The 24516-nt window shown below is 40.8% G+C and overlaps 1 protein-coding gene across 5 annotated transcripts; it reads left to right on the top strand.

The window, feature by feature from the left end:
- The first annotated feature begins 1536 nt into the window (after window positions 1–1536).
- On the top strand, window positions 1537–21168 carry pxylp1 (2-phosphoxylose phosphatase 1). 5 transcript variants are annotated; one of them, XM_058634675.1, is made up of 6 exons: window positions 1537–1652; window positions 5859–6005; window positions 11633–11821; window positions 12938–13064; window positions 18736–18875; window positions 19249–21168. In XM_058634675.1, exons 2-6 carry the CDS (start codon window positions 5924–5926, stop codon window positions 20244–20246), a joined length of 1536 nt encoding a protein of 511 aa, XP_058490658.1. In that variant the 5' UTR covers window positions 1537–1652; window positions 5859–5923; the 3' UTR covers window positions 20247–21168. The 5 variants fall into 5 exon arrangements, with proteins under 5 accessions (XP_058490658.1, XP_058490657.1, XP_058490659.1 ...); XM_058634674.1 differs by having other exon boundaries at window positions 1550–1648; XM_058634676.1 differs by lacking the exon at window positions 1537–1652 and adding an exon at window positions 3369–3456.
- The last annotated feature ends 3348 nt before the right edge of the window (window positions 21169–24516 follow it).

Genomic DNA, 24516 nt, shown 5'->3' with positions numbered 1-24516 from the left:
AAGCAGAATTACAAAATCCAGGATTACAGAGAAAGCCAGACTTGTTAGGGCATGACCATCCTGACTTTATCCTCCTTATTCCCAGAGGAGAAACTGGAGGAAATATTATTGGTGAAACTTTTCAGAGCAGAAACAGCAGAACACTATTTTCTCTCCAGTGGCAAATCATAATGGCAGCTCAAACTTGGTGATGTCCATCAAGATTCACACTTGTCTCTTTGTTTGTTTGTTTGTTTGTTTGTTTGAGATGGAGTGAATTTATTTCTTTACATGTATTATTATTATTATTTGCGAAATACAGACACTGTTGCATTGGATTGTTGTAATGTCATGTTTTACACAGTAAAGCTGTGTAACAGTGTTAAAGTAACTCAAAAGTGTTCATTTAACTCGATTTAAATGTTTTAATTTAGGTGAAACAGGTTCATGTTAAGGTTAGAGTAAGTCAAGTCATGTATGTCGAACGTGTGTGTGTAAATAATCTTATACTGTCTGATTTGCTCCTGTCCTGCTCCCATTTTTGTTCTCTTTATATTTTTCTTTGCTCTTTGCTTTTCTTTTCACTTGTTTTATTTCTCTCTTGAAACGGCCTTTGTTAAACACATTAAACACACATTTACCTGCACTCCTCTAAATTGTCTTGGACTTGGGTCGTACATCACAACTGTGACAAATTAAGATTATTGCATTTTTAAATGTATTACATTCAACCTTAAATTTTATTCTGTTTTTCATATTTATTTCACATCATACATGTGTTTTTATTGTGTAGCATATCATCTTCATTAATTGGATGATTGACATTCAGAGTATGTGTTCATGTAATAAAGCAACATCTCTAGTTCTAAAAGGAGGCCTTTTATATGCAGTGCTGCCAACTGACCAGTAGATGGGGCACTAGGTTAGGAATATGACAGGACTGTGTGGCGCTGCCTTTCTACTGCCTGTCGAGGTACGAACAAGAAGGGGTACAAAAATATGCTGGAAGACAATTAATTTTGCTTTTCAAAATAAAAGTGTATGGCTGCTGACAGTATGTCCTCAGAGAGTTTGCATTTAAAAGGCTGGTTCAGGTGTTTTTGTGCCCTGTGACAGGTGTGACCGCACTGAATTTGCAGAAGCTTTAAACAGAAGCCAGAGAACGTGCAGAAGTGTTGTAGTGACTTCTGTCAGTCAGTGCAGTGCAATCTGACACAAGCAAAAACATGATTTTAAGTTCCTATCCATAGGCTCATCTAGAAAAAGCCATGACTACCTGTGTATATGATACACCACTTAATCTCACCAATACACTGCCTAGAGATTGTGTTTGTGTCACTTAAACACTAAACTGCTCATGTCCCACAACAGAGGGTGTGCACTGTAAATAAAAACATTACATTACCTATTTATTTAAAAAGCATTTATTATTATTATTATTATTATTTTTTAAAGTACAATTAGCGTCCCAAAACAAAACGAACATGGGTTAGGGTGGAGGAATTGTGTATGAACTTTACTTTGAAGGTTTGAACAGGAAGTGACGGCTAGTGTCATGTGTGACTTGACAGCGGTCTCCGCTGCTCCTGCCTGTGCTGCTCCCGGTGAAACCGGAGCGCTGGATTCAAGTGTTTAACCGGGCTCTGCGGCTCTGACGCTCTCAGCTCCTGTGGGTAAGAACATCGTGTTTTACTAACTAACACTAACACTAACACTAACTCACACTATAAACGCGTGCTCGTTAATTGTTCGGCTTTCTTCAGTCGCGAGCTCTGTTGTTGATGTGGCATTTAAATGCTGTGGCTCCGCGAGAACAAGCGACCATGGATGGAGTGGTAGCAACAAGGAGCTGCACGTGAACACGGTAACTTGTGCTCAGTCGTGCACGTGACGTCAACAAAAAGCAAACAAACAAACAAACAAAGTCAGGTAAAAATGATGCTTTCATTCCACCACCGTGTGTGAGTGGGCTCGACCAACAGACACACGTAAGTAGCTAGCTAACGGTTAGATAACTAGTGAACCAGTACATGCTAATAAGGCTAATAAGGCTAATAAGGGTTAGCTGCTGCTGCTACTTGAACAAACTGTCAAAGTTCTGTTTCTTACAAGTGAGTAAGAGAGTAGTTTGTGTGAGAGTTGTACACTTTACGAGCCCGCGGAGGTCCGTTGTTAACGGGCGTGACGTAAATGTCGTCATCATCAGCACATGCACGCGCTTAACTTAAATTGTGGTACTCACAACTAACAATATTTATTATATTATAATAAACAGCGACAGCAGTCAAATGTGTGCGTAATGTAACATTAGTGCTCTGCTATTTATTTCCTATTCCACGTTTTATGTTGTAAATCATACATTTGATAAAAAAACTACTTCCTACTTAAATATTTAAAGCTGCAGTACGTAACTTTTTCTGCCTCTGTTTGAGGCAGAACTATGTCACATGATTGACATGCTGTAGAGAATGGTAAACAAAACACATGGTTCTATTCATATCACGGTTTTTGCTTATGACATAAAACAAATCATTTCCTGTGTGCAGTGCAGGAATAGAGCTGGGCAATATTGTGAGGAGCAACTAATGATTATTTCCATAATTGATTCATCTCTTTGTCAGTCTCTTCTTAATTAAACTCTTCACTAATCCAACACTTGTTTGGTCTTTAAAATGTTGACAAATGGCTATCGTTGTTTCCGAAACCTTGAAATTGTGATGCTCTCAAATGTCTTGGTTTGTCCACCAACCTGAAAGTAATCGGTTTCAATGATTTATTGGTTATATGGAGCAGGAAAGTCAGAAAATATTCACATTTAAGAAGCTGAAAAATCACAAATCGTGTTTTAATTATTTAAAAACCCTCAAACTGATTAATTAATGATCAAAATAGTTGTCAATTAATTTAGTCATAGATTAATAATTGATTTATTGAATAATCGTTGCAGCACTACTTGTCACATAATGTTGATACAGTTTTTATTATTTGGGCTATTATCTTGTCTCTGCTTGGTCGGTGTAGTGTAGGGTAGTGAAGAGTTCTCAACAGGCTCCTCCCCTCAGTCCATAGATGTGATTGTGAGCGCTATATGTGGCCTTGTGATGGACTGGTGAACTGTCCAGGGTGTAGCAGCCCCGCCTGTTGCCCTATGTCAGCTGAGATTGACACAGCTCCCCCCACGACCCTCTTGTGGTGGATAAAGCAGTAGAAAAAGAATGAATGAATGAATGAATAAATAATCTTATCTCTGCAGTCCAGAGCCCATGTCCAGAGCCCGCCCTGCTCACCACACTGACAGTGCACAGCGTTTGACAACGTAGCATAGTGATCTGTAACTATGCATTTGGACTCAAAGTTAGCAGCAGTTAGCTTCTTCTTTTACCAGGATAGAGCAGCTCATTTGAGCTTTTTTCCAGGGAGTTGGAGCATTCATCGATCTGCACTCTGTGCTGTCACATCTCCAGTCCTCTCTCTTTCGTGAGTGAAAAACAGTGTTTATTAAGATTTTGTGCAAATGAACTATTTGTGGAAAATAAACTTTATAACATGCTCATAGACAAACACAGGTATAAACCTGACTGTGAAGAGCTTGCAGATGTTTTCAAACATTTTAATTACTAACATCATATCTTATTGGTTGCATTTATAGAAATTGACCATCCACTCACAAAAATGATGTTGTGGCCTTGAGCTTTCTAAATGTAAAGTTGTGTGTAGAGTACTGCAACCAGGGTTCCCACGGGTCCTTGACGTCCTTACGTTTGTGAAGTTACATTTTTGTTTTCAAGGCCCTTGAAGGTTTTGAAAATTACCATAAATAGACATGCGTCATTGAAAACGCTTACGTTTTGTGCAAGAAAGAAGTTCAGTTGATATTTAGGTAAATGTCCTTGTTTGTTACAACACCACCTGCATTGATTGATGTACATAGACTTGGCCGACGCAGAACAAACTTGGAGTCAAAATGAGCGAGTAACATTACTTTAACCAAAAGAGAACAAATACTCTCTGTCTCACCAAAGAAAACTACAAACATTGACTCCCTCAAGATCCCAAAGATAATCACTTAGCTGTGTCGGCACATTCGGTTCTTGTATTTGACGAAATTGGTCCTGGAAAGTCCTTAAATTTGATGTCAACCAAGGTGTGGGTACCCTGTACAACAGTATTATGTGTGGACCCTATGTAGATGTGTGCTAGCAGCCCAGATCTTTGTCACTGCTTGGACAATATGAGCAGATATTGTACATTCCATGTACGATGTTTAATTCTGCTTCATTTGGTGGTGTGTGCCTGTTGTTTATTCTTGGTTTTTAGGGCAGTTGGCATCAGTTGTATTGCGTTGCTATACTATTCCTCACCTTTTTAACTTTCTGTTCTCCTCATATTAATTATTTTATTGTATTGGTTTATTTTAGGTGGAGCCAAATGGCTCATCATCATCTAGAGTCCATGGTTTGATGTTTCAATAGGCTCCATACAAGTGTATTTAGTGTTCCAAGTAATCAAATGGAATCACTTCCATTATCTTTTGAGTCATACAGGAAACCAGGGAAAGAAACATCCACGAGCATGGATGCTTGCTGTACTGTTTACTGTGTGTGTATATATATATATATATATATATATATAAATATATATTCTCACTTCTCACTGTTGCACATTTTACATTTTATGTTTATAATATTTGTTTGTATTGCTGCTATGTTAAAACAATTTCCCCTTGGGGATGAATAAAGTATTTCTATTCTATTCTATTCTATATATGTATGTATATATATATATATATATATATATATATATATCCCCATCTCTGGTCCTACTCTCACTGCATGGCCTAACTTTATTATCTACCAACCAATCAATCAATCGTCCATCTTAAAAGATATCTAAATAATGACTCCTAGTGTTTTGACTGCAGTTTGGTGTGGGTCTCACAGACAGTAAATTAGATCAGGTAAAGCACATTTTATGTTGGTCCAGTTGTGCTAAAAAAGAAAACGTTGGTGGTTAGGTTGTTAGGCCTGGGCTGGGCGTGTTTTTAGACCATGTAATGGTAGGGTTGCTTGTGTGTAAGGCTACACTTACTGCGGTCCATCTCCAGGTTTCTTTTAGTTTCCATCTCTTTGGCCTTGCATGTAGTATTCATGGACATGACGTGTTTATGGTGGGAAACGGTTGATGAACACATGTGTGAATTAACTCTTACAATGAGGAGGATTGGGGGCTAGTTAGTTCACTGGAGTGATGGTTGTAATATTTTATGAATAATTTCATCTAGTACTGTAACAATTATCTGATCAATCAATGATTAATCAATTACTAAAATTAAAACATTTTGATAATTAATCGATTGATCTGTTTTGAATTTTCTTTTAATAATTAAAATACGTTTCTCAGATTTAGCTTCTTAAATGTAAATATTTTCTGATTTCTTTTTTGTATGTATGTATATATATATGTATGTGTGTGTATATATATATATAAATATATATATTCTGCACGTCCTGCATGTGACGTTGCTACCGTGACGTTGCTCGTAACAGAGATAAAACGGTAACCATTCATACAATTTGCCCTGCTATTTGACATTTTATTTGAAAATGCAGTACTCCAAATAATCAAATGTATTTACTTGCATTATCTTTGAGTAATACAAATGGAACAATACAGGAAACCAGGGAAATAAACATTATAGCAGTGTTCACAGGCTGAATTCAGTAGGAATGATTTTGAATGGAAAATTGTGCACTACAGCAACACAACCACAACAAGTTGAGTTTGTCAGACAAAAGACAAGCTGTGAGGTGTTATTGTGTTCAATAAAGCAACTGCGATTGTAACTGAATCTCATGAGTTCACTCACTGTTTGTTTCCAGGTCGCTGGCATGAGCTGTGGTCTGGATGGCTGACGGTGAGGGACGCGGACCAATCACGTGACAAGATGCTGGCTCGCAACCGCTTCCTCCTCCTGGTGGTGGTGGGTGGGGCATTGCTGGCCATCATCAGTTTGAGCCTTCAGTTCTGTAAGTGTTATTTTGACTGTTTATGTTTAAATGTGTCACATGTCAGTGTGAGAAACAATCATGTTCTTTTTGTCTGCTTCTGTGTACATACGTGCACTTCCTGTCATTTTTTCCCCCTGTAGACTTCCTGTAAATGTCCACCACCAAGATCTGCTGGTTTATGCCGCGGTCTATGGAATTGTCTCTTTTCCACTTTAACTTTTATTAAGTCATTGTTTGGCACCTCCTGTATCCTGTATTTCCCAGTTTACGAGCACAGTGAATGTAAGGAAACCATGGTCCAACACAGGCTGATGCTCCTGGTTCAGTTTGAATGAACGTCAGTCCAGAACTTTCTGCATGAGATTATGATGATAGTTCGTAGGGATGGTCATTTCTAGCAAAAATAAAGGTAGTGTAAGGGATGCACCAATCCGATATTTGTATCAGTATCGGTCCCGTATCGGTGACAATGGGCCGATCCAGAGCAGCCGATCTATTCAGTCTAATTCTATGCTGCTCGCTGTGAGTGACGTCGTACGCAAGCAACACGCCGTGCGTAAGTTTCAGTTTAACAGCTAGAGCTGCAACTATTATTTTCATAATCGATGAATTGATTGGTCCATAAAATATCATAAAACCGTTCTCAAATGTCGTGTTTTGACCACAAACCAAAATGATTCACTTTGAATGATTTCTTTGTTCTCCAGAGCAAAGAAATGAAGAAAATACTCACATTTAAGAAGGTGAAACAATCGCAAATCCTGTTTTGATCATGAAAAAAGCTTCAAACGATGAATCGATTATCAAGATAGTTTTTGATAAATTTAGTAATCGATTAATAATCGATTAATGGTTTCAGCTCTAATACATTGTTGCACATGGTGGTTGTGTAACACTAAAGTAAACTAAACTTTTTGGTTTGGTGTCACACAGCTCACTTCTTGGACTCGCTGGATCGATGCTGTGTTGGATTTGACTTTGCTAATGCTAGATGATACTAGATAGCAGACATTCTGTGATGGTTAACCAGTTTATTGGTTAAGTACTAAATGTAATGACGCAGTAATGACTACGTACAACCCAGCACAGTGTTGAAACGCTACTATTTTCTTACTTTATTTTTCCAATTATAGCTGTTTCATAATCTATTGCATTAGACACTTAGCTGACTATGTGTCAGTACCTTCTGTTTGACCTCCATTTGTTCCATCAGAAATGTACATGAGTAGATGAATTCTTAATCAGGGCTAAATGTTCTGTGGGAAAAGTCTGTCAAAAATGGCGACTGGCGTAAAGCTGCTGTCACGTCATCATTTATTCAATACACACAGAGAAGGTTTTGAGCTATTATCTCGGAGAAGCATGAAATCCAGTGGGACTTATCATGTTTAATAAATGGTCAGCTTCAGTTTTTGTTCCTATTTTTCTGATATTGCTCACTTTCATTTATGATGTTGTCTGCACTCGTTTGTGCTCCCGCAGCTTTTGAGAAAAGCCCATCCATGTGTTTGTTGTTGTTGTTCGTTGACCACAACGGGAATCTTGAGTGATGGAGGATGATTGGTGGCAGAGTAAATGCTTCTCTCTGGCTCCAGGCAGCCTGAAATTAAAAATGTGCACGGCTACAAAGGACTCCCAGAGGATGAGTGTGTGTCAGAGCTCACAGGGCTCCACAGAGAGGACGACTGCTGAGTGTGAGTCCACTGGAGAAGACACTGGAGGCATGTGTAGTTGTGTAGTTGTGTAGTTGAACTTTTCTTCTCCAAAACAAGTCTATCAGCAGCTGTTGAGTTAGCAGAGCTCTGGGCATTAAGCACATTCCTCCCATTCCTACACTCACTCTTCATTGACAGTTGGGACACTGAACTGGGATACTTCTGTTGAAACAACCAAACCTTTAATTGTTGGGGCTGATCCTGAAAGATGGGCAGAATTTATTCCAGTGTGTATTAAATGCATTAAAGCAGTATTTTTTAACATTTCACTGGCTGACACACAACAAAACCGACTCACACAGTGTGAATGTGTACGTCAGAGAACTATATGGTGCTTGTGCACTTTTATATTCACCTGTACTAAATGAGATCGACCGTATTAGTCGCATCTGTCCAAAATAACGTCATGAAGAGGAAAAACATGATTTATTTTTGTGCTGTCAAACGTGAGGGAGAATTCACGGAAACTGTCCGGTGGCAGTTTGTGACACATCGTGGTCTGTGCTCTGATTGACAGGTGGCTGCGTTGCATGAAGCGATAGCACCAAGAAGGCCCGCCAGCAAAATCATATATTTTCATTAGCAACTACATGCACATGGAGACGTAACTGCACCCGTTTGTGGACTCGTTCCTGAGCTCTGGCCATCATGCGTTCAGCCAGCGATTAGCCTTCTGTGATTTTTCATAGAAGTAAGAGTAAAATACAGGAAAAATGAACAATGACTTGAAATTACAATTCTTTTCATGAAGATTAACTTGAAAGTACTTTCATATTGACATCATATGACTGTGATTACTGCAATAAATCATTCATTTCAGCATGTTATTGACATAGGACGATAGGCGGGGTCACACCCTGGACAGTCTGTCGCAGGGACACACACGCACATACATAGACAAACAACCATTCACTCTCACACCTACAGTCAATTTAGAGTGTCCAGTTTACAGAATCCTCTATATTGCATGTTTTTGGACTATGGGAGGAAGCCGGAGAACCTGGAGAAAACCCACACTATAAAGATAAAATAAAAAATACATTTTAAAGCAATTATTAGATACATAGGTATCGAAATATTTAATACTTAATCATTGACTTAATTATTTGGCTTTTTTAAAAATTCATTTAGCCAAATACCGGCAGATACCGGCCATGTAAACCCTGGTGAGGATAGCTGAGATATTTGCCAGCGTGTCGCTCTGATGTTTAACTCCCAGCAGAGATATTGAAAATAATGACATCAACTTTAATTTAAAGAGAGTGTGATGTCAGCACTGGCACAGCGCCTCCTGCTGTGTTGTCCTGTCCTACGTAGGAAACACATAATAAAGTCTCATAGCTTCATCCATGTGTGGTGTGAATGTGAATGTGAATGTGAATGTGAATGTGGATGAATGTGTTATACTCTGGGTGCCAGTGCTGTGTATGCACTCCCTTAGTATGCAGCCAGTTTACAAAAGCCTCATTGTGAGGGTGACTGTGACTAAGCTGACCGCTGAAGGTTTGGCTCGCTCAGGCAGACGTGTGTGTGTGTGTGTGTGTGTGTTGGGACAGGTTGTGGTAATGAATGAGCTCCACTGTGTGTGCGACTAGACCTCAAGCTACCAAGCCATCGTCAACATGGTCTCTGCTGCTGCCGCACGTCTTTTTCTCCTCCTCATCAGTGGTGAGTTTTTAACCCTATTTACATAGAGGAAAAAACACAATTCTTCTTAACAAAGATCTTATTGTCAGAGATAGAAAGGATGTTCATATGGAAAATGACATTATCTTTCTGTGATCTTCTCTGTAAAGTTTTCTTTAGGCCTTAGTTATTGCTTTATGACCAGTCTTGATTGAGATCACGTTCTCCATTATTCAGATCTTGCTCTTTCAAGATAATGAACATCAAGAGAACTTTGACTGCTGTAGCAGACGATCCTCAGCTGCCTCCACAGCTTGTGCTTCAAGTGCCATCAGCTGTAGAGAAGAGAAGTGATGTCCCGCTGCTGAAGTGAGAAATAAAAGTGTCGATGTCGGCGTCCTGGCTCTTTGAAAACAGCTGCTTTACAGTTTACTTCAAAGGTGTTTGTATCAGTTATTAATGGAAACTTCGTCAAACTCCCTTTTAATGTTTTTCCTCCTGAAAATCATGGTCATCTCTGAGTATGATCGATTATCCATGCAAGCACCAGGATTTTTAGTTGTGTGTGTGTTTGATGATCTATAAAAATAATCATTTTTAAATTATCCGTGGTATCGTAGGTTTAACCTGCTTTTGCTTGCTTTTCAAGTCCCAAGCTTTAAGTTCTCTATTCATTTATTCTTAAGATATCATGAGCATGTGTAGGATTTATCGGGTCAATCTAAAGTGGCTAAAATCTTCTGTGGCTGGTTATTAAACTGGGGTGTGCCAGTACCTCATACATCTGCTCTTTAAAAACCTGTCCTTTACTATCATACCACACGTCATGTGTGCCAGTATATTAATAAGATCTTATCCACACAGAAACAAAACTTTCCCTTTTCCTTTTAAGCTTTCTGTAAACATGGCATTATTTACAGAAATGCATTTCTGCACTATCCTTCGTGAATAAGAGACTGTAGAGCTTTGGATGTCATGTCATGGTTTCTGTGAACCGCTGCTTCTGTGTTCTTCTGTTAACACTGTTCCATGGCATCAACAGCAGAGCAGAGGCAAATGTCCTGTACTGGCATTTTATTTTGATCCCATCAGTTAAACACAGAACATATGCAAAAGGAACGCGTCATTCTCTTTAAATCTGTGCAGTAATGATATGTCTCACCTGCAGGTGCACAGATGATTTTACTCAGCACTCATTCAGAGTTGTAACACATTTTTGAACCAAATTATTAGAAAAAAATATATTTATTTGTAGATATTAAATTCCAAATCTTTCACTTTATGTGAAAAATTAGTATTTTCTATACCAGTCATCTGCATGTTGACATTGTCAGTGGGTTGTTTAGTCGTCCTCGTATACAAAGGTCTGTTCTAATGAGGCAGAACCTCATTTCAAGGCCCTGGCTGATTATGTTCCTCACTAAACACAGACATGGACATTTGTGAATGGACCCTGGTTGGATGTCTGTCTCTCAGGAGTCACAGGTCACTGGCATCCAGGCAGTACAATGGTCACTCTGAGGAGTTTGTGGATCGAGAGCTGTTGACATGGAGATGAACTCGGGCACCCTGTCATTGCCTGCTCAGTTGACTCGTTTATGTAGTATTGCCTCTAAATGTTGGATTTGTACATTTAAATACATTTAGATTTTAAGTTAATGTGATAATAAAAATCAGTTTTTTTTTTAAACGTCACTGTATCGACCTCCTGACGTCACATGACCTGGTTTGAACGCAGTTGAATCTTTGGTGAACCAGGACTGATCCCCCGACATGTTACTAGTCTGACTTGTTAAAGATCCTGTGATTTTTCATTGATTTTCTTGATTGATTTGTGACCCATCAGCATCAGCTGTGCTTTAAACTACTGCTGTTGTGAACATTGTAAATATTACACTCATCAAACATGAGTTTGTTATCTTTGCCCCATTGTGAGCATTATGGTTTGGCACCAGCATAGATTTCTATGATCGTTACCTTGATGGATTCTCCAGATCACACACACACACACACACACACACACACACACACACACACACAGACTGTGTCTTTTCTCAGTTTTCATATTTTCTAATATTGTCCTAAACAATGTTTTTGCAAATGTCAGTGGAATCAAGTCAAGGTTACGTTACCCACTGCTACCACAGTTTACTAGCCAATCATCCTCCATGATTGCAGAGGACTGTGGGTCGACATGCAGGAGGTCCGAGTGCTGTTCTCCTTTGTCTTTTACTTGGCTCTCTGTTCTCGCTCGTTTTCTTTAAAACCCTCTCTTCTTTTCTTTCTTTTTTGGTTTTGCCACAGTGAACCTGATCCCGACCACTCCAATAGTGGAGGAGCAACCCTTCAAGGCTTTAGATGGAGGCTTTGGAGTGGCTCTGGGAAAGAGCAGGAAGAGAGTGTTCCCGGTGCTGCACATCCAGGAACCCAACCCCATTTTGGAGGCTTATGGTTATTGCAATACCCCCAACCACACAGAACAGGCTTGGGAGGGTGAGAGCTACACTCAAAAACATTCTAATCTAAGTGCAGTGACTTTGTTGCATACATGTATACAGTATATGATACGTTATATGATATATTATATATTGTTTGCCTTATTTCTGAAAGACTTTAGATAGATTACATTGAATCAATTTTTTCCAGTTTAAGGGCATTAAAATCAAATTTAGTGCATCTCTCCCACTGATTTGACAGCTGATTTGATTGATATCGTCTATAATTTAGCAATAATGTCAGATTTATTGTGTCAGGACTCGGGGGGATGTGTTAAATCATTTCCTCCCGATTGCATCATCCATAAAACTTGCAGTGAGCTCTCTACAGCGCGGCAGTGTGGAGCCTGGTGTTTTTCTTTCCCCTCACCACTGAAGACCAGCTGGAGAAGACTCTGCTCTGTAGACTGTAGACCTTTAATGAAAGCTCTTTAAACTGAAGCACTTTGTGTTTCTTTACCTCTCTCTTCTTTTAGATTAAGATCAGAAAAGCTGGAATTACAGATTTTACCCTGAAACATTGCCCTCTACTTTACGCCTCTCCCTTGATGAATGCCTAAAAATAGCTATCACTGCCTTGATCTTGTAGCCAGTACCTGGCTAGCGTGTGCGTGTGCGTGTGCGTGTGCGTGTGCGTGTGTGTGTGTAGTGCCATGAAACAAGTCGTGGTTCCCGTGAGACCTCCTGATTGTGAGGACTCCGGGTCTGTAGGGCTGACCTTGTAAGACTGGTTTTCCACTAACAGACAGTAGCCCCGTTTAACCCTCACATGAGTCTGAAGCTGTTAAGTCTTTCTGCAGGAAGTGCACACACACACACACACACACACACACACACACACTTTGTCATAAGCACGTTTGACACTTTCATTTACACAAGTGTGTAAGCTATGTGATGTAAACTACATCATTAAAAGCCTCCTTGTTACTCTCTTACCGTCAAATGTGAACTTGCTGATGGAGGCAGAAGTTAAATAACTTGTGTGTGTGACCTCATTTAATTTCACACATTGCTTACATACATACTTCCCTTGGCTGTTTTCTAACGTGCTGTTTTATTTCATATACGTAATATAAGCTTTTATGTGGCTGCTGATGGAACTCTCCTCTGACAGGTCACAGTCCTGCCGACTACAAGCTGCTCTCTGTCCACGTCATGATTCGTCATGGCGACCGTTACCCGCTCTACTCCATCCCCAAGACCAGACGACCCTCCATCGACTGCACCCTATCCGGCAGCAGGTACACAGTCTAACGGTTTCGTGCATCTGCTGTGCTGTGCTCGTGTGCAGATGGATAAACACAAACACATCTACTGTCTCTCGAGGCAGATTTAACCACCAGAGAAGGAATGAAGGTGGAAAACAGAAACACTTACACACTGAAATTAATATTTCTGTTATGATTAATTATACTGTAATCTGTCATCTTTATCTTTTATTATGTAAGCAATGTCCTCTCACAGTGGCTCTGCCGTTCTGTCAGAGGGAGTTAAATATAAGTAGGCTTACTTCAGCACTGGAGCTTCAAGAGTCTGAAATCAGCACTTTTACAGTTTATGTGAACTCTAAATATGGAAACACGCTTTCAGATGCAGAAAATCATCAATGCTTTTACATTACATGTCCTTTAGCAGACGCTTTTATCCAAAGCGACTTACAATGGAATCAAGTACAATTAGCCAGGGGTGGAATCGAACTTGCGACCATGATGTCTTTCGTACAGAAGGTAGGGTCTTAACCACTGAGCCACTCCACCCCAATGCTGTGTTTCTGTCACGTACGGTTCAGTTTGGTAAAGCCCTGGGTCAGGCTTGCCTTTGATTGAACAGTATATTTACTTGGTAGGCGGGGTGTGGCCACGTCAGCGAGATATGTAGCGCAACATCGTGCTGGTGTGATGACATTGAACGCAACACAACAGACAACAATGGAGGACATCCAGCAGCTCTTTTCCTGCTTGTTTTTCCGCTTGTTGAAGAAATACCGGTCGCAAGGGATTTATGCTTTTCTGTCGCCCAATCAGCGCACTGTGGCGGGTGAAGACGGTCTAGCTCCACCCTAACCATACCATGCCAAACCATACTGTACCGTACTGTACCGTACTGTACCGTACCATACCATTTCACTCTGGTATGCCAAGGGAAGGGTACCAAATATGGAACGGTGGGTTATTTTGGTACTATTCCTAATAGAACCACAAAAAAAGTTACCATACTGTACCAAACCAAACTGATTTAGTCGTAATAAATCACCAACATTCTGGTGGGTGATTTATTCCAACCACGTGGTCAATAACTTGCTCCTGAGTCCACCTCGAGCAGCTTTGCACATCTGGATGTGAACAGGCCTGGTGTAATATTATGAGTCTGCACACAGTTGTGTTCCAGAATGATATGAATCAGTTGATGTGTCGTGCACATTTGATTATTAGATATTTTCAATATAGTTGATCTGAAAGTAGGCCATCCTGCACAAAAGCCTCTTATGTTGAAGGTTGCAAAGCTTTCACAGTTGACTTTGAAATTTCCATGTGATTGTATAGTTTTTTTTACAGCTGATCCCTCGAGCAAGCTTTTCTTCCTCTTTACATCCTGACTGTGGTACTTAGCTAATAGATGTCATTTAGAGTCACGCTCCAGAAGCCTTTTCTCTGTCTCTTTGGTTACACTCTCAGTATACTTTACTGATTTTATCAAAACCAGATGTAATGCACAAAGTCATATTGTACTGATGTGTAATGCCGTTGGTGTTGTCATTAGCTTGCAGGCCTTGAAGGTCCAGTGTGTAAAATGTAGGTGAAAGTCTTTTGAAGACAAAATGATTGTACTTCATTTTTAGAAGTGTATGGTGCTTGTTCTATTTCTATCTCTGGAAGACCACCACGTTGAACTGCAGCCCACAGTGGGCAAAAGTTTGGATGCTAACTGAAGGCTACATAGTTTCTGTAACACACTTGGAGGAGAAGAGTGAGGTGTGGCATATTCGTCTGTAACATGCAGCTTCATAAATAAATGTTGCTAAATTTTACACACTTTACCTTTAAAATAACATAATCAAACTACTGAGCGTCAGGGAGCACAAATAACAAAATCAGGGAGCACAAACAACAAAATCAGGGAGCGCAAACAACAAAATCAGGGAGTGCATACAACAATATCAGGGAGCACAAACAACAAAATCAGGGAGTGCATACAACAAAATCAGGGAGCGCAAACAACAAAATCAGGGAGCACAAACAACAAAATTGGGGAGTGCAAACAACAAAATCAAGGAGCACAAACAACAAATTCAGGGAGTGCAAAGAACAAATCAGGGAGCACAAACAACAAAATCAGGGAGTGCAAAAAACAAAATCAGGGAGCACAAACAACAAAATCAGGGAGTGCGTACAACAATATCAGGGAGCACAAACAACAAAATCAGGGAGTGCATACAACAAAATCAGGGAGCGCAAACAACAAAATCAGGGAGCACAAAGAACAAAATTGGGGAGTGCAAACAACAAAATCAAGGAGCACAAACAACAAATTCAGGGAGTGCAAAGAACAAATCAGGGAGCACAAACAACAAAATCAGGGAGTGCAAAAAACAAAATCAGGGAGCACAAACAACAAAATCAGGGAGCTTAAAGAACAAAATCAGGGAGTGCAAACAACAAAATCAGGGAGCTTAAAGAACAAAATCAGGGAGTGCAAACAACAAAATCAGGGCGCACAAACAACAAAATCAGGGAGTGCCAACAACAAAATCAGGGAGCTTAAAGAACAAAATCAGGGAGTGCAAACAACAAAATCAGGGAGCTTAAAGAACAAAATCAGGGAGTGCAAACAACAAAATCAGGGAGCACAAACAACAAAATCAGGGAGCTTAAAGAACAAAATCAGGGAGTGCAAACAACAAAATCAGGGAGCTTAAAGAACAAATCAGGGAGCACAAACAATAAAATGATAGACTGATAATATTATAATACTACAAAACTTTTTTTTGATCCACAGTTGTCTGCAGCATTTCTCCTGTAGCAGAGTTTTTGTACATTTTGACCTGCCTCATACCTGTATCATTACATTTATTTACGATATTTTATGTCGTGCCCCCCCTAGAGGACAGACATGTTTTCACGCCTCCCGAATTGAAATACTGTTGAGAAGGTGATAATGTTTATTTATTTATCTGTATAAATGCCCCCCCCCCCACACACACACACAGTTTTTATCTAGGAATAAAAACAGTAACAGTGTGTGCACATCAGTCTGTTGCCTCTTTAGTGTGTTCTCTTCACGATGGTTTTGATGTTAACTTCAATTCCACACATTTGCCTGATGAGCGTGACAATGCATGCACTGAACTAACCGACAACACCAGCCCTTCAACTGGAACAGAGGAAGTGAGCAGCAGTAAAGTGATGGAGCCTGCTGTGATCTGAGAGTGGATGTTCATGTTTTATAGGGAATAAGGATTCCACATCTTTTATTCATCAGCCATCAGGATGTTCTTTATGTGGGGAAAAACATCCACTATGAACTCTCCCATAGACTCTATTTTTGTATTTATTCTTTTATTTTATTAATTAGGTGAAGTTATTTTTATGTTTTTGTGACTGTGCTGTGTGTCGCCCTTGCAAATATTTCCCACACTAAAGTTGATGATAAAAATGTGTGTTTTTAGCTCACTGGTCAACTTCTGCATTGTGTGTGTGTGTGTGTGTGTGTGTGTGTGTGTGTGTGTGTGTGTGTGTGTGTGTGTGTGTGTGTGTGTGTGTGTGTGTGTGTGTGTGTGTGTGTGTGTGTGTGTGTGTGTGTGTGTGTGTGTGTGTGTGTGTGTGTGTGTGTCACTGACTGAAGTCACAGAATGACACATGATGGCTGATGCCCTGTAAAAAAAGTGTAGTTAAACATGATCACTTCTTCAGAAGCTTGTTCACACTTCAGCCGTTTAAAGCGTTTAAAACAAGAGTTTGAAAGCTGACGTTGAGAATAAACTGCGTGGCTTCGATGGAACATTTATTTCTATTTCTGTGTCCTGGTAATAATGTAGGTACTTCTGTGTGTGTGTGTGCGTGTGTGTGTGTGTGTGTGTGTGCGCGTGTGTGTGTGCTGGCACCAGCTTACTGTCTCTGTCTGCGGTTAACTGAAACTCTCTCTTCAGCAGGACACATCACCCCCTCCCTCTCTCTCTCTCTCTCTGTCTCTCTGTCTGTCTCTGTCTCTCTCTCTCATTGTCTCTCTCTCCTCTCCTCTTCCTTTCATCCTGAGTTGAGAGCATGCCATCTCATTTCCTTTTCTGTTTATTAATTTCCCTAATTCATCCTACTTCTTTAACCCCCCCACATCCATCTGTTCCTAATCTCTTTTACTGGCCTATCCAGTGATGATAATCCCTGCGTAATGTCATTGGGATGTGTAATCTTCGTTTAGCAACAATCAGCTGAATAGAGAGTCTGGCTGTTTGTCCACATTAGTGTCCGTCCTCGCTGTCATCCCTGTCTCTCCAGCATCAGTAGTTGTGTTCATGACGATGAAGAAAATAACAGCCTTGAAAATATAAAGTACAGGGAAGTGTTTCCACCGGCAGCACTCGTGTATTTTTGTGTCTGTGACATCATGTTTTCAGTAAAGCTGTAATTACAGGTGAGATTGAAGGCTCGTGTTTTTAATGCCATGTTCCTGAACCACTCCACCATCACTATGGAAACTGTGTGTGTGTGTGTGTGTGTGTGTGTGTGTGTGTGTGTGTGTGTGTGTGTGTGTGTGTGTGTGTGTGTGTGTGTGTGTGTGTGTGTGTGTGTGTGTGTGTGTGTGTGTGTGTGTGTGTGTGTGTGTTGGGCTAATCTGAGCACGCTGAGCTGCAGCTCTCACAGATATATATATTAAACTGTAATCCTCAATCATCTGTAATCTATGAGATCACTAACTGTTCATTTCACTGCTCTCCACATGGTGAGTGTGTGTCTGTGTGTGTACTTGTACATACACTTTTGTGAGGACATTTGCTGAAAGCAAGGGCAGTGTGTGCGCGCGCGTTGTGTGTGTGTGTGTGTGTGCGCGCGTTGCGTGTGTGTGCGTGTGTGTGCGTGCGTTGTGTGTGTGTGTGCGTTGCGTGTGTGCGTTGCGTGTGTGCGTGTGCGCGTTGCGTGTGTGTGTGTGTGTGTGTGTGTGTGTGTGCATGTGTGTCCCAAAGCAACACATTCCTTGATCTTTTTATATCTCCATCTCCCAGATTCCCACCCACACACATAAGAACATGAGTTGTAGCACAGCAGTGTTAGAGAGACACCTAGTGGTGGATGTTGGGACTGGATTTTACAATGGTTACATACTAACATACATATGCAGTCATTTTTATGTATATTTACAAAATACTACCCTGACCCTGGACTGAATTTGACATTTATTTTGAAATGAGTTGAGGAAGGAAAGTGTGACAGGGTTCATGAAGGCGAGGCAGTTTAGTTTGTGTAAAGAGCAGAGATTACACGACAGGGAAATCTAAATGATAAAAAGCCATCGCTATTATTGCAGTTTTAAAACAGTTTAAATACTGAAAATATGAAACAGTCAAAGAACTTTGCAAAATAAAAGAACATAAAAATCCCAATTTGAGGATTTTGGATATTCATGTGTTGGGGCAGGAGGTGCCTCTCCCTCTCTTCTTTGTTTTTAGCCAAGAGTTTCTTATTCTTAAAAGTCCAGTGTGCACTCGTACTGTGATACAGCATTTTAAATAAAGACATATTTATACTTCAGTCTGTCCATTATCATATCATATAATATCAAAATATAAAGATGTCCTGACACAAGATGGAGCACAAGGCAAATCAAGGTTAACACAAGGTGCATGCACTTATATCTTCAGTACATTACTACAAACAGTAGTGTTGTAGTAAAGTGTGCTCTTCCCTCACCTCTCTCTAGGAAGCCCACCCACCCTCTGCTGAAGTCCTTCATCAGCCACATGAGTCAGGGAGGACAAGGCCACTGGGAGGCTCCACTGAGCTCAGTTCCCCGCCTGCCCAACCACAGTGTGTGTGAGACAGGAGAACTCACACAGACAGGTGAGCATCAACGTTTCATTACAATGCATAACACATGGAACACCAGGAGAGACGTGACAGACATGATATCTTCATCATCTTTATATTATGATTCTCTAGTCCTGGTGATGATGAAGATGTTTCACACAGCCTCTCTGTGTGATTGTCACTAACACACACACACACACTGAGCACCTCACACAGCTGTAACATGGTGTCAGAATTCACAACCAAACCAAGCCACGCCCCATTCACTGACCCACACTCTCCCTCCCTCAGCTCTCAGCCTGTTTCTTGGCATTGGCAGTCGTTCGCTTCAGTTGCCGCTCTCCTTGAACTCCCTGGTGTGGACTCATTCTTTTGGTTTTATTGAATAGTCTCTGTCTTTTTCCAGGTGTGGTGCAGCACCTCCGCAATGGGCAGCTCCTCCAACAAGCCTACAAGCATCACAATCTCCTTTCCCCGGATTGGTCGCCCCGTCAGCTGTGGGTGGAGACCACAGGTAAGAGCCGGACTCTCCAGAGCGGACTGGCGTTCCTCTACGGCTTCCTGCCAGACTTTGACTGGTGGAAGCTGACGGTGCGTCACCAGTGGAGCACGTTGTACTGCGGCTCGGCCTGCGACTGCCCCGCCAGGAACAGATACCTGGATGAGGAGCAGAGGAGGCAGTATCGGCTCCGAGTGGCCGACACCGAGCTGGAGAGGAATTACGTAGACATGGCGCAGACTTTGGGAGTGCCCACTCGCCAGCTGCGAGCTGCCAACCCCGTAGACTCCCTGCTGTGCCACCTGTGCCACGACCTGTCATTCCCCTGTGTTCCAGCAGGTGGGTGTCTGACAATGGCACAGTTTGCTGTGATTCGCCGGCAGCAGCTTGATGATGAAGCGGATCGCAGAAGAGTCGGACTGTACCATAAATACGCCATCCTGGCTATGTACCCCTATCTCAACCGAACTGCTTCCAAGATGGAGCGCGTCGCCAAGAGCAGCGAGGCTGGCCGACGGCCTCGAGCAGCAGGCGAGGAGGTCTTCACCCTCTCCTCGGCTCACGATGTCACCATGGCCCCACTGCTGAGCGCTCTGGGCCTGGAGGAGGCCAGGTTCCCACGGTTTGCCGCGAGGGTGGTGTTTGAACTGTGGAGGAGTCCCCCAACGACTCAGGGGCAGCTGAAGAAGAAAGCTGGCAGAGCGAAACCCGGGGAGGTGTTCATCAGGGTGCTGTACAACGGCGAAGACGTAACGTTTCATACCACGTTCTGCCGCTCACACGAGCGCCGTGCCGGCCAGCCTCTCTGCCCGCTGAAGAACTTCCTGTCTTTTGTCAGGAGAGACATGTTCAGTATCGTCAATGCCACTTCTTACCAGGACGCCTGCTTCACACACTCTGGTTAACGCGGCGAGATGAAGGTTCTGCTCACAGTGTCTTAAAAGCCCATTTATTTTAAATGTAGTCCTTTAACATTCTTGTGCACAAAGTGAGTGAAACACACTCACTTCTGCACAATCTGGTCAGTGTCAGGTTTTCTCTGGGGATATAGAACCCGTTTTAGGAGAGTTGTATGTGTGATACTGTACATGTCAGTGTTTGTTTCATTGGTGACCAGGTCTTAACTGACCCTTTCCTCTGGGATACCAGAGTAAAAGGGTGTGGTACAGTACCTGACCGGCTCCACCCACGACAGTCAGCTGACTGGGCAACAGAAAAATGTCCCTCCCTCGCGCCTGCAGTCTTTTCTCGTACGACGACTTGTTGAGACAAACCGCCACAACCTGAGCTGCTGGACGTCCTCCATTGTTGTCTGTTGTGTCGCGTTCGATTTCATCGTTAGTCGTACGACGTCACGCTACAAATTCTTTTTGTCTGTTAACTGTGTCCATAGTGTTGATGCCATTCTTGCATCAGTATTAAAACACTTCCATGGTGTTTAAGGGAATTAATGTCCTGCCAGCATCGATGTCATATGAACTATGGAGCACAAAATGAAATGGAAGCTTTCGTAGTGGCCTCATGACTTCACAAAGCTCTGTTTGTACACCACTTAGCCACTTTATTCCTACATTCCATGATACAGTGGAATTGTAAACATGTCTGTCAGAAATAAAGGGAACATCAAAGCTGGAAGTTCTGCTGGATTCAACATTCCTGTCAAATATTTTTGGAATAATTGTTCAATGAAAATCCTCTTTTTGGCTAATTGGACCACGTTTGTTTTAAACATGTTTATAGCAGTCTTTGTAATGGCTTGTTTCTTATAATTGTTGTTGATCTTTTTTCTTTTTATTAAAATTGATTATGGTACTTTGAAAGTGGAAAGTTATGTTTGTTTTGAATTGACTTTCAATTACAGGGCATTTGTGTCTACTTTTTTATCTTTGATAGAACTGGTCACGTCCCATACATTTCGTGTGAAGGATACTTGGTTAAAGTACAAAAAAAAGATTTACTTACTACAAAACTTTATTTTGTAATGCACAGAGTCAAATAAACGTGTTTTCAATGCAGTTGTGATTGTTTTTGATGAGAAGTGTGTTGTGATATGAAGAATCCACTCATTGCAGCTTCTTCTTCTTCTTCTTCTTGTATGTATGTAATAAAAGAAGAAAAATATCAACAGACCCATAATTCAGTACTTGATAGAATCAGGTGTGATAACAGATACAGTTAACAATTTTCTCAGTGAGTCTCCACAAACTGTGCGCGCCTGAATTTTGACATTTTATCCCATTGCTCCTGGTTGACGGACAGTCAGGCGTGTCACACAGAAGCCGCTCCGGGCCCTCGTGAGCTACATGCTGACGGTCATCGTTACATAGTAACTTCAGTCCGGGCACATTCACTTCATCCATGAAGAAAAAAGAAATAAGTATCAGTGCTTCTATCATCATTTATCGAACATGTCACACGGTTCTGCTGTAATGGAACCAAAGATGAAAATGGAACCAAAAATATGAAAATTGTCCAAACAAAACTATACAAGTCCCAATCAAAACAATTAAAATAGGTGTTACCTCCTCTGTAACCCAATATATACTGCTGGAGTGGGAGGTCCTCTGCCCCTCCCATCCAAAAATCACAATAAATGAACACAAGCATGATTACTATAACAAACAACCCAGATAATAACCCACAATAATTATTGTCCCCACCTTTAATAAACAATATTAATAGATAATTAATGGAACTACAAAAAAGTGACGTCATGTAACCCACCCTTGGTGAGGATTACTGTATTTTTTTGATGAAGTAATTAAATTAATTATAATATTATATCTGGAGTGTTTATTGTAGTTAACAGGCTGTAGTACTTGAAATGATTTGATTCTATTTAAACTGCCATCAGACACCATTATATTATTTTTCACTGTTTTGTTATGATTTCCTACAGTTGCAGCAGTTTCGGGCGGTTTACGGTCAAGTCCACCAGGTGGCTTCTGGGATACACTTTCCCGATCTGACTGCTAAAGCAGAAGCTCCGGATGTGAGAGTGGAAATATTACAGATATATATTCACATAAGGTAAGTCTGTGTATACCTTATGTCTGTTCATCCATTACGAGTTTATCTATTAGATTTGTGTCTTTTAAGCACTTTGTGGTGTGTTTGTGCTGACTCGTCACTAGCTAGTTAGCAGCTAGTTAGCTTGTCACGGAGAAAACAAATATATGGTCTATTGTTCAAATGTTACAGTGAGTGTTAACATCACTTCTGACTGATGCACTGTTTTTACATGTGTTTAGTAATATTCAAGAGGGTCTAGCGTGTGTCACCCTGCGAGGAGGGACGGAGTCACCTTGTGAGGAGGGGAACTTCCGGCCTGGGTTCTGGATGAACGTCGGTTGCTGAGCCAGTAAGATTGTTCTTACATCAAGGATTTCCACAGAGTCCAACTTGTTTTTTTGTTTTTTTAGCTCAGCACTTACTGTGCACAAATAAATGAGTGTGCCCACAGCTGCAACAAATTATAAATTACATTTCTGGCCAGAATATTTTATTTTATTATTTTGGTTGGGGAAATTTTGTACAAATTGTAAACGTTTTCTTTTCTTTTTTTTTTGTTTGTTTTTAGTTTTGTCAAATAATAATTATGCTATCGAAAGACAATTCAACTGTGTGAGTTTCTGTGTGTGACGTCATTCATTTTCCATAGCTAAAGAGATATCAGTTATGTAGTTCACTCAATTCATGACGGTCTCGAACCAGGACGCTGCATATTTTCATTTTATTTAAAGTGGTGATCCCAGACGCTTTTGAGTTTATATGAACATAGTTACATGTAAGTTGAAGGGTTAAACTATAACCTGGTTACGGTCTCACTAAGCGTCCCGCCATCGTCGTCATTTAAGTGCGAGGATGAGGGTGAAGTAAGTTTGAAGTTATATGTTAACAGGAAGATGCTTACAGCAGTCTGTCTGACTAACAGTCCAACGTCTGACATCCTGGCATCACCATGTGGTGAACACCATCAATGTTTTCTTGGGTGGTGGCTTTGGCAGGATGTCATCTTCAAGGCGCTCCCTAGCTCACTATTGCACGGTTGATAAAGCTGGAGCATCATCCCCTGAAGTAGTGGCCATGTCAGCATGAATGTGTGTGTTCTGTTGATGTTTGGTAACATCACAGTGACAGATTCTGTCCATGTTCACAAGATCTCTCTCTCCTCCAATAGCTATCAGATGTGGGTTTAAATGAAAGTTAGTATCACAAAAGGTTGAATTCAGTGCATGACAAGTTTGGTTGCTCTGGCGTAAGGCTGTTACATAATATCTGGATATGTTTAGGTTATGTGGATATAAAGTTTTTCCTTTTTGAGAAGTTTGTGCGACGACACACTGTGAATACACTCTAAAATAAAACATCTATACTGTTTATTATCTGTATTACATGATCTTAAAATACACACATCATTAGGCTTATTAATTAAATTAAGGAAGTGTTAAGTGACTTTTTAAAATAGAAATTTGCCTTTCATCCTGTCATCTGGGATTGTCACCAGTGACCCTCATGTGGAGGATAAAGTGGTATAAGATGGATGGATAATTATCAATGCAGCATCCTTTAAAAATAAGACCGTATTGTGTTGATATTATGTCCATATATTGGCCCAGTCAGCCAACCCTCGTACTGTCTTTTTATTTTCCACCTGTGTAGAGCTGCAACTAACGATTATTTTCATCATCGATTAATCGATTATTTTCATCATCGATTCCTATGGTTTGGATGTTCTCAAATGTCTCGTTTTGTCCACAAACCAAAATGATTGACGTTTAATGATTTCTTTGTTATCAGAGCAAAGAAATGAAGACAATATTCACATTTAAGAAGCTGAAACAATCTGAAATCTTGTTTTAATCATGAACAAAGCTTCAAACCGATTAATCGATTATCAAAATAGTTGTCGATTGATTTAGTAATCGATTAATTGGCCTTTTGAGCTCTACACCTGTGTGCCTCTACGTGATTGAACTGTGCTCAAAATGAACTTCCCTCCATATGCAGTTCTCAATACTACCACTAGATGGTGTATTTGCACCACAGAACTGTCACATCTGCTACCATCACTTATCCATTTTGAGTCAATGTAAAAGACCTTGAGTGAAGTCATGTGTCTTCATCATTAGCTGCGTAATACAACGCTGACAACACATCAATCGTACGACTCAT

This window comes from Solea solea, chromosome 7 (genome assembly GCF_958295425.1).
Source record: "Solea solea chromosome 7, fSolSol10.1, whole genome shotgun sequence".
Lineage (NCBI taxonomy): Eukaryota > Metazoa > Chordata > Actinopteri > Pleuronectiformes > Soleidae > Solea > Solea solea.
Note: the sequence above shows the minus strand (reverse complement) of the source record. Positions and strands in the feature narration are given on the sequence as shown.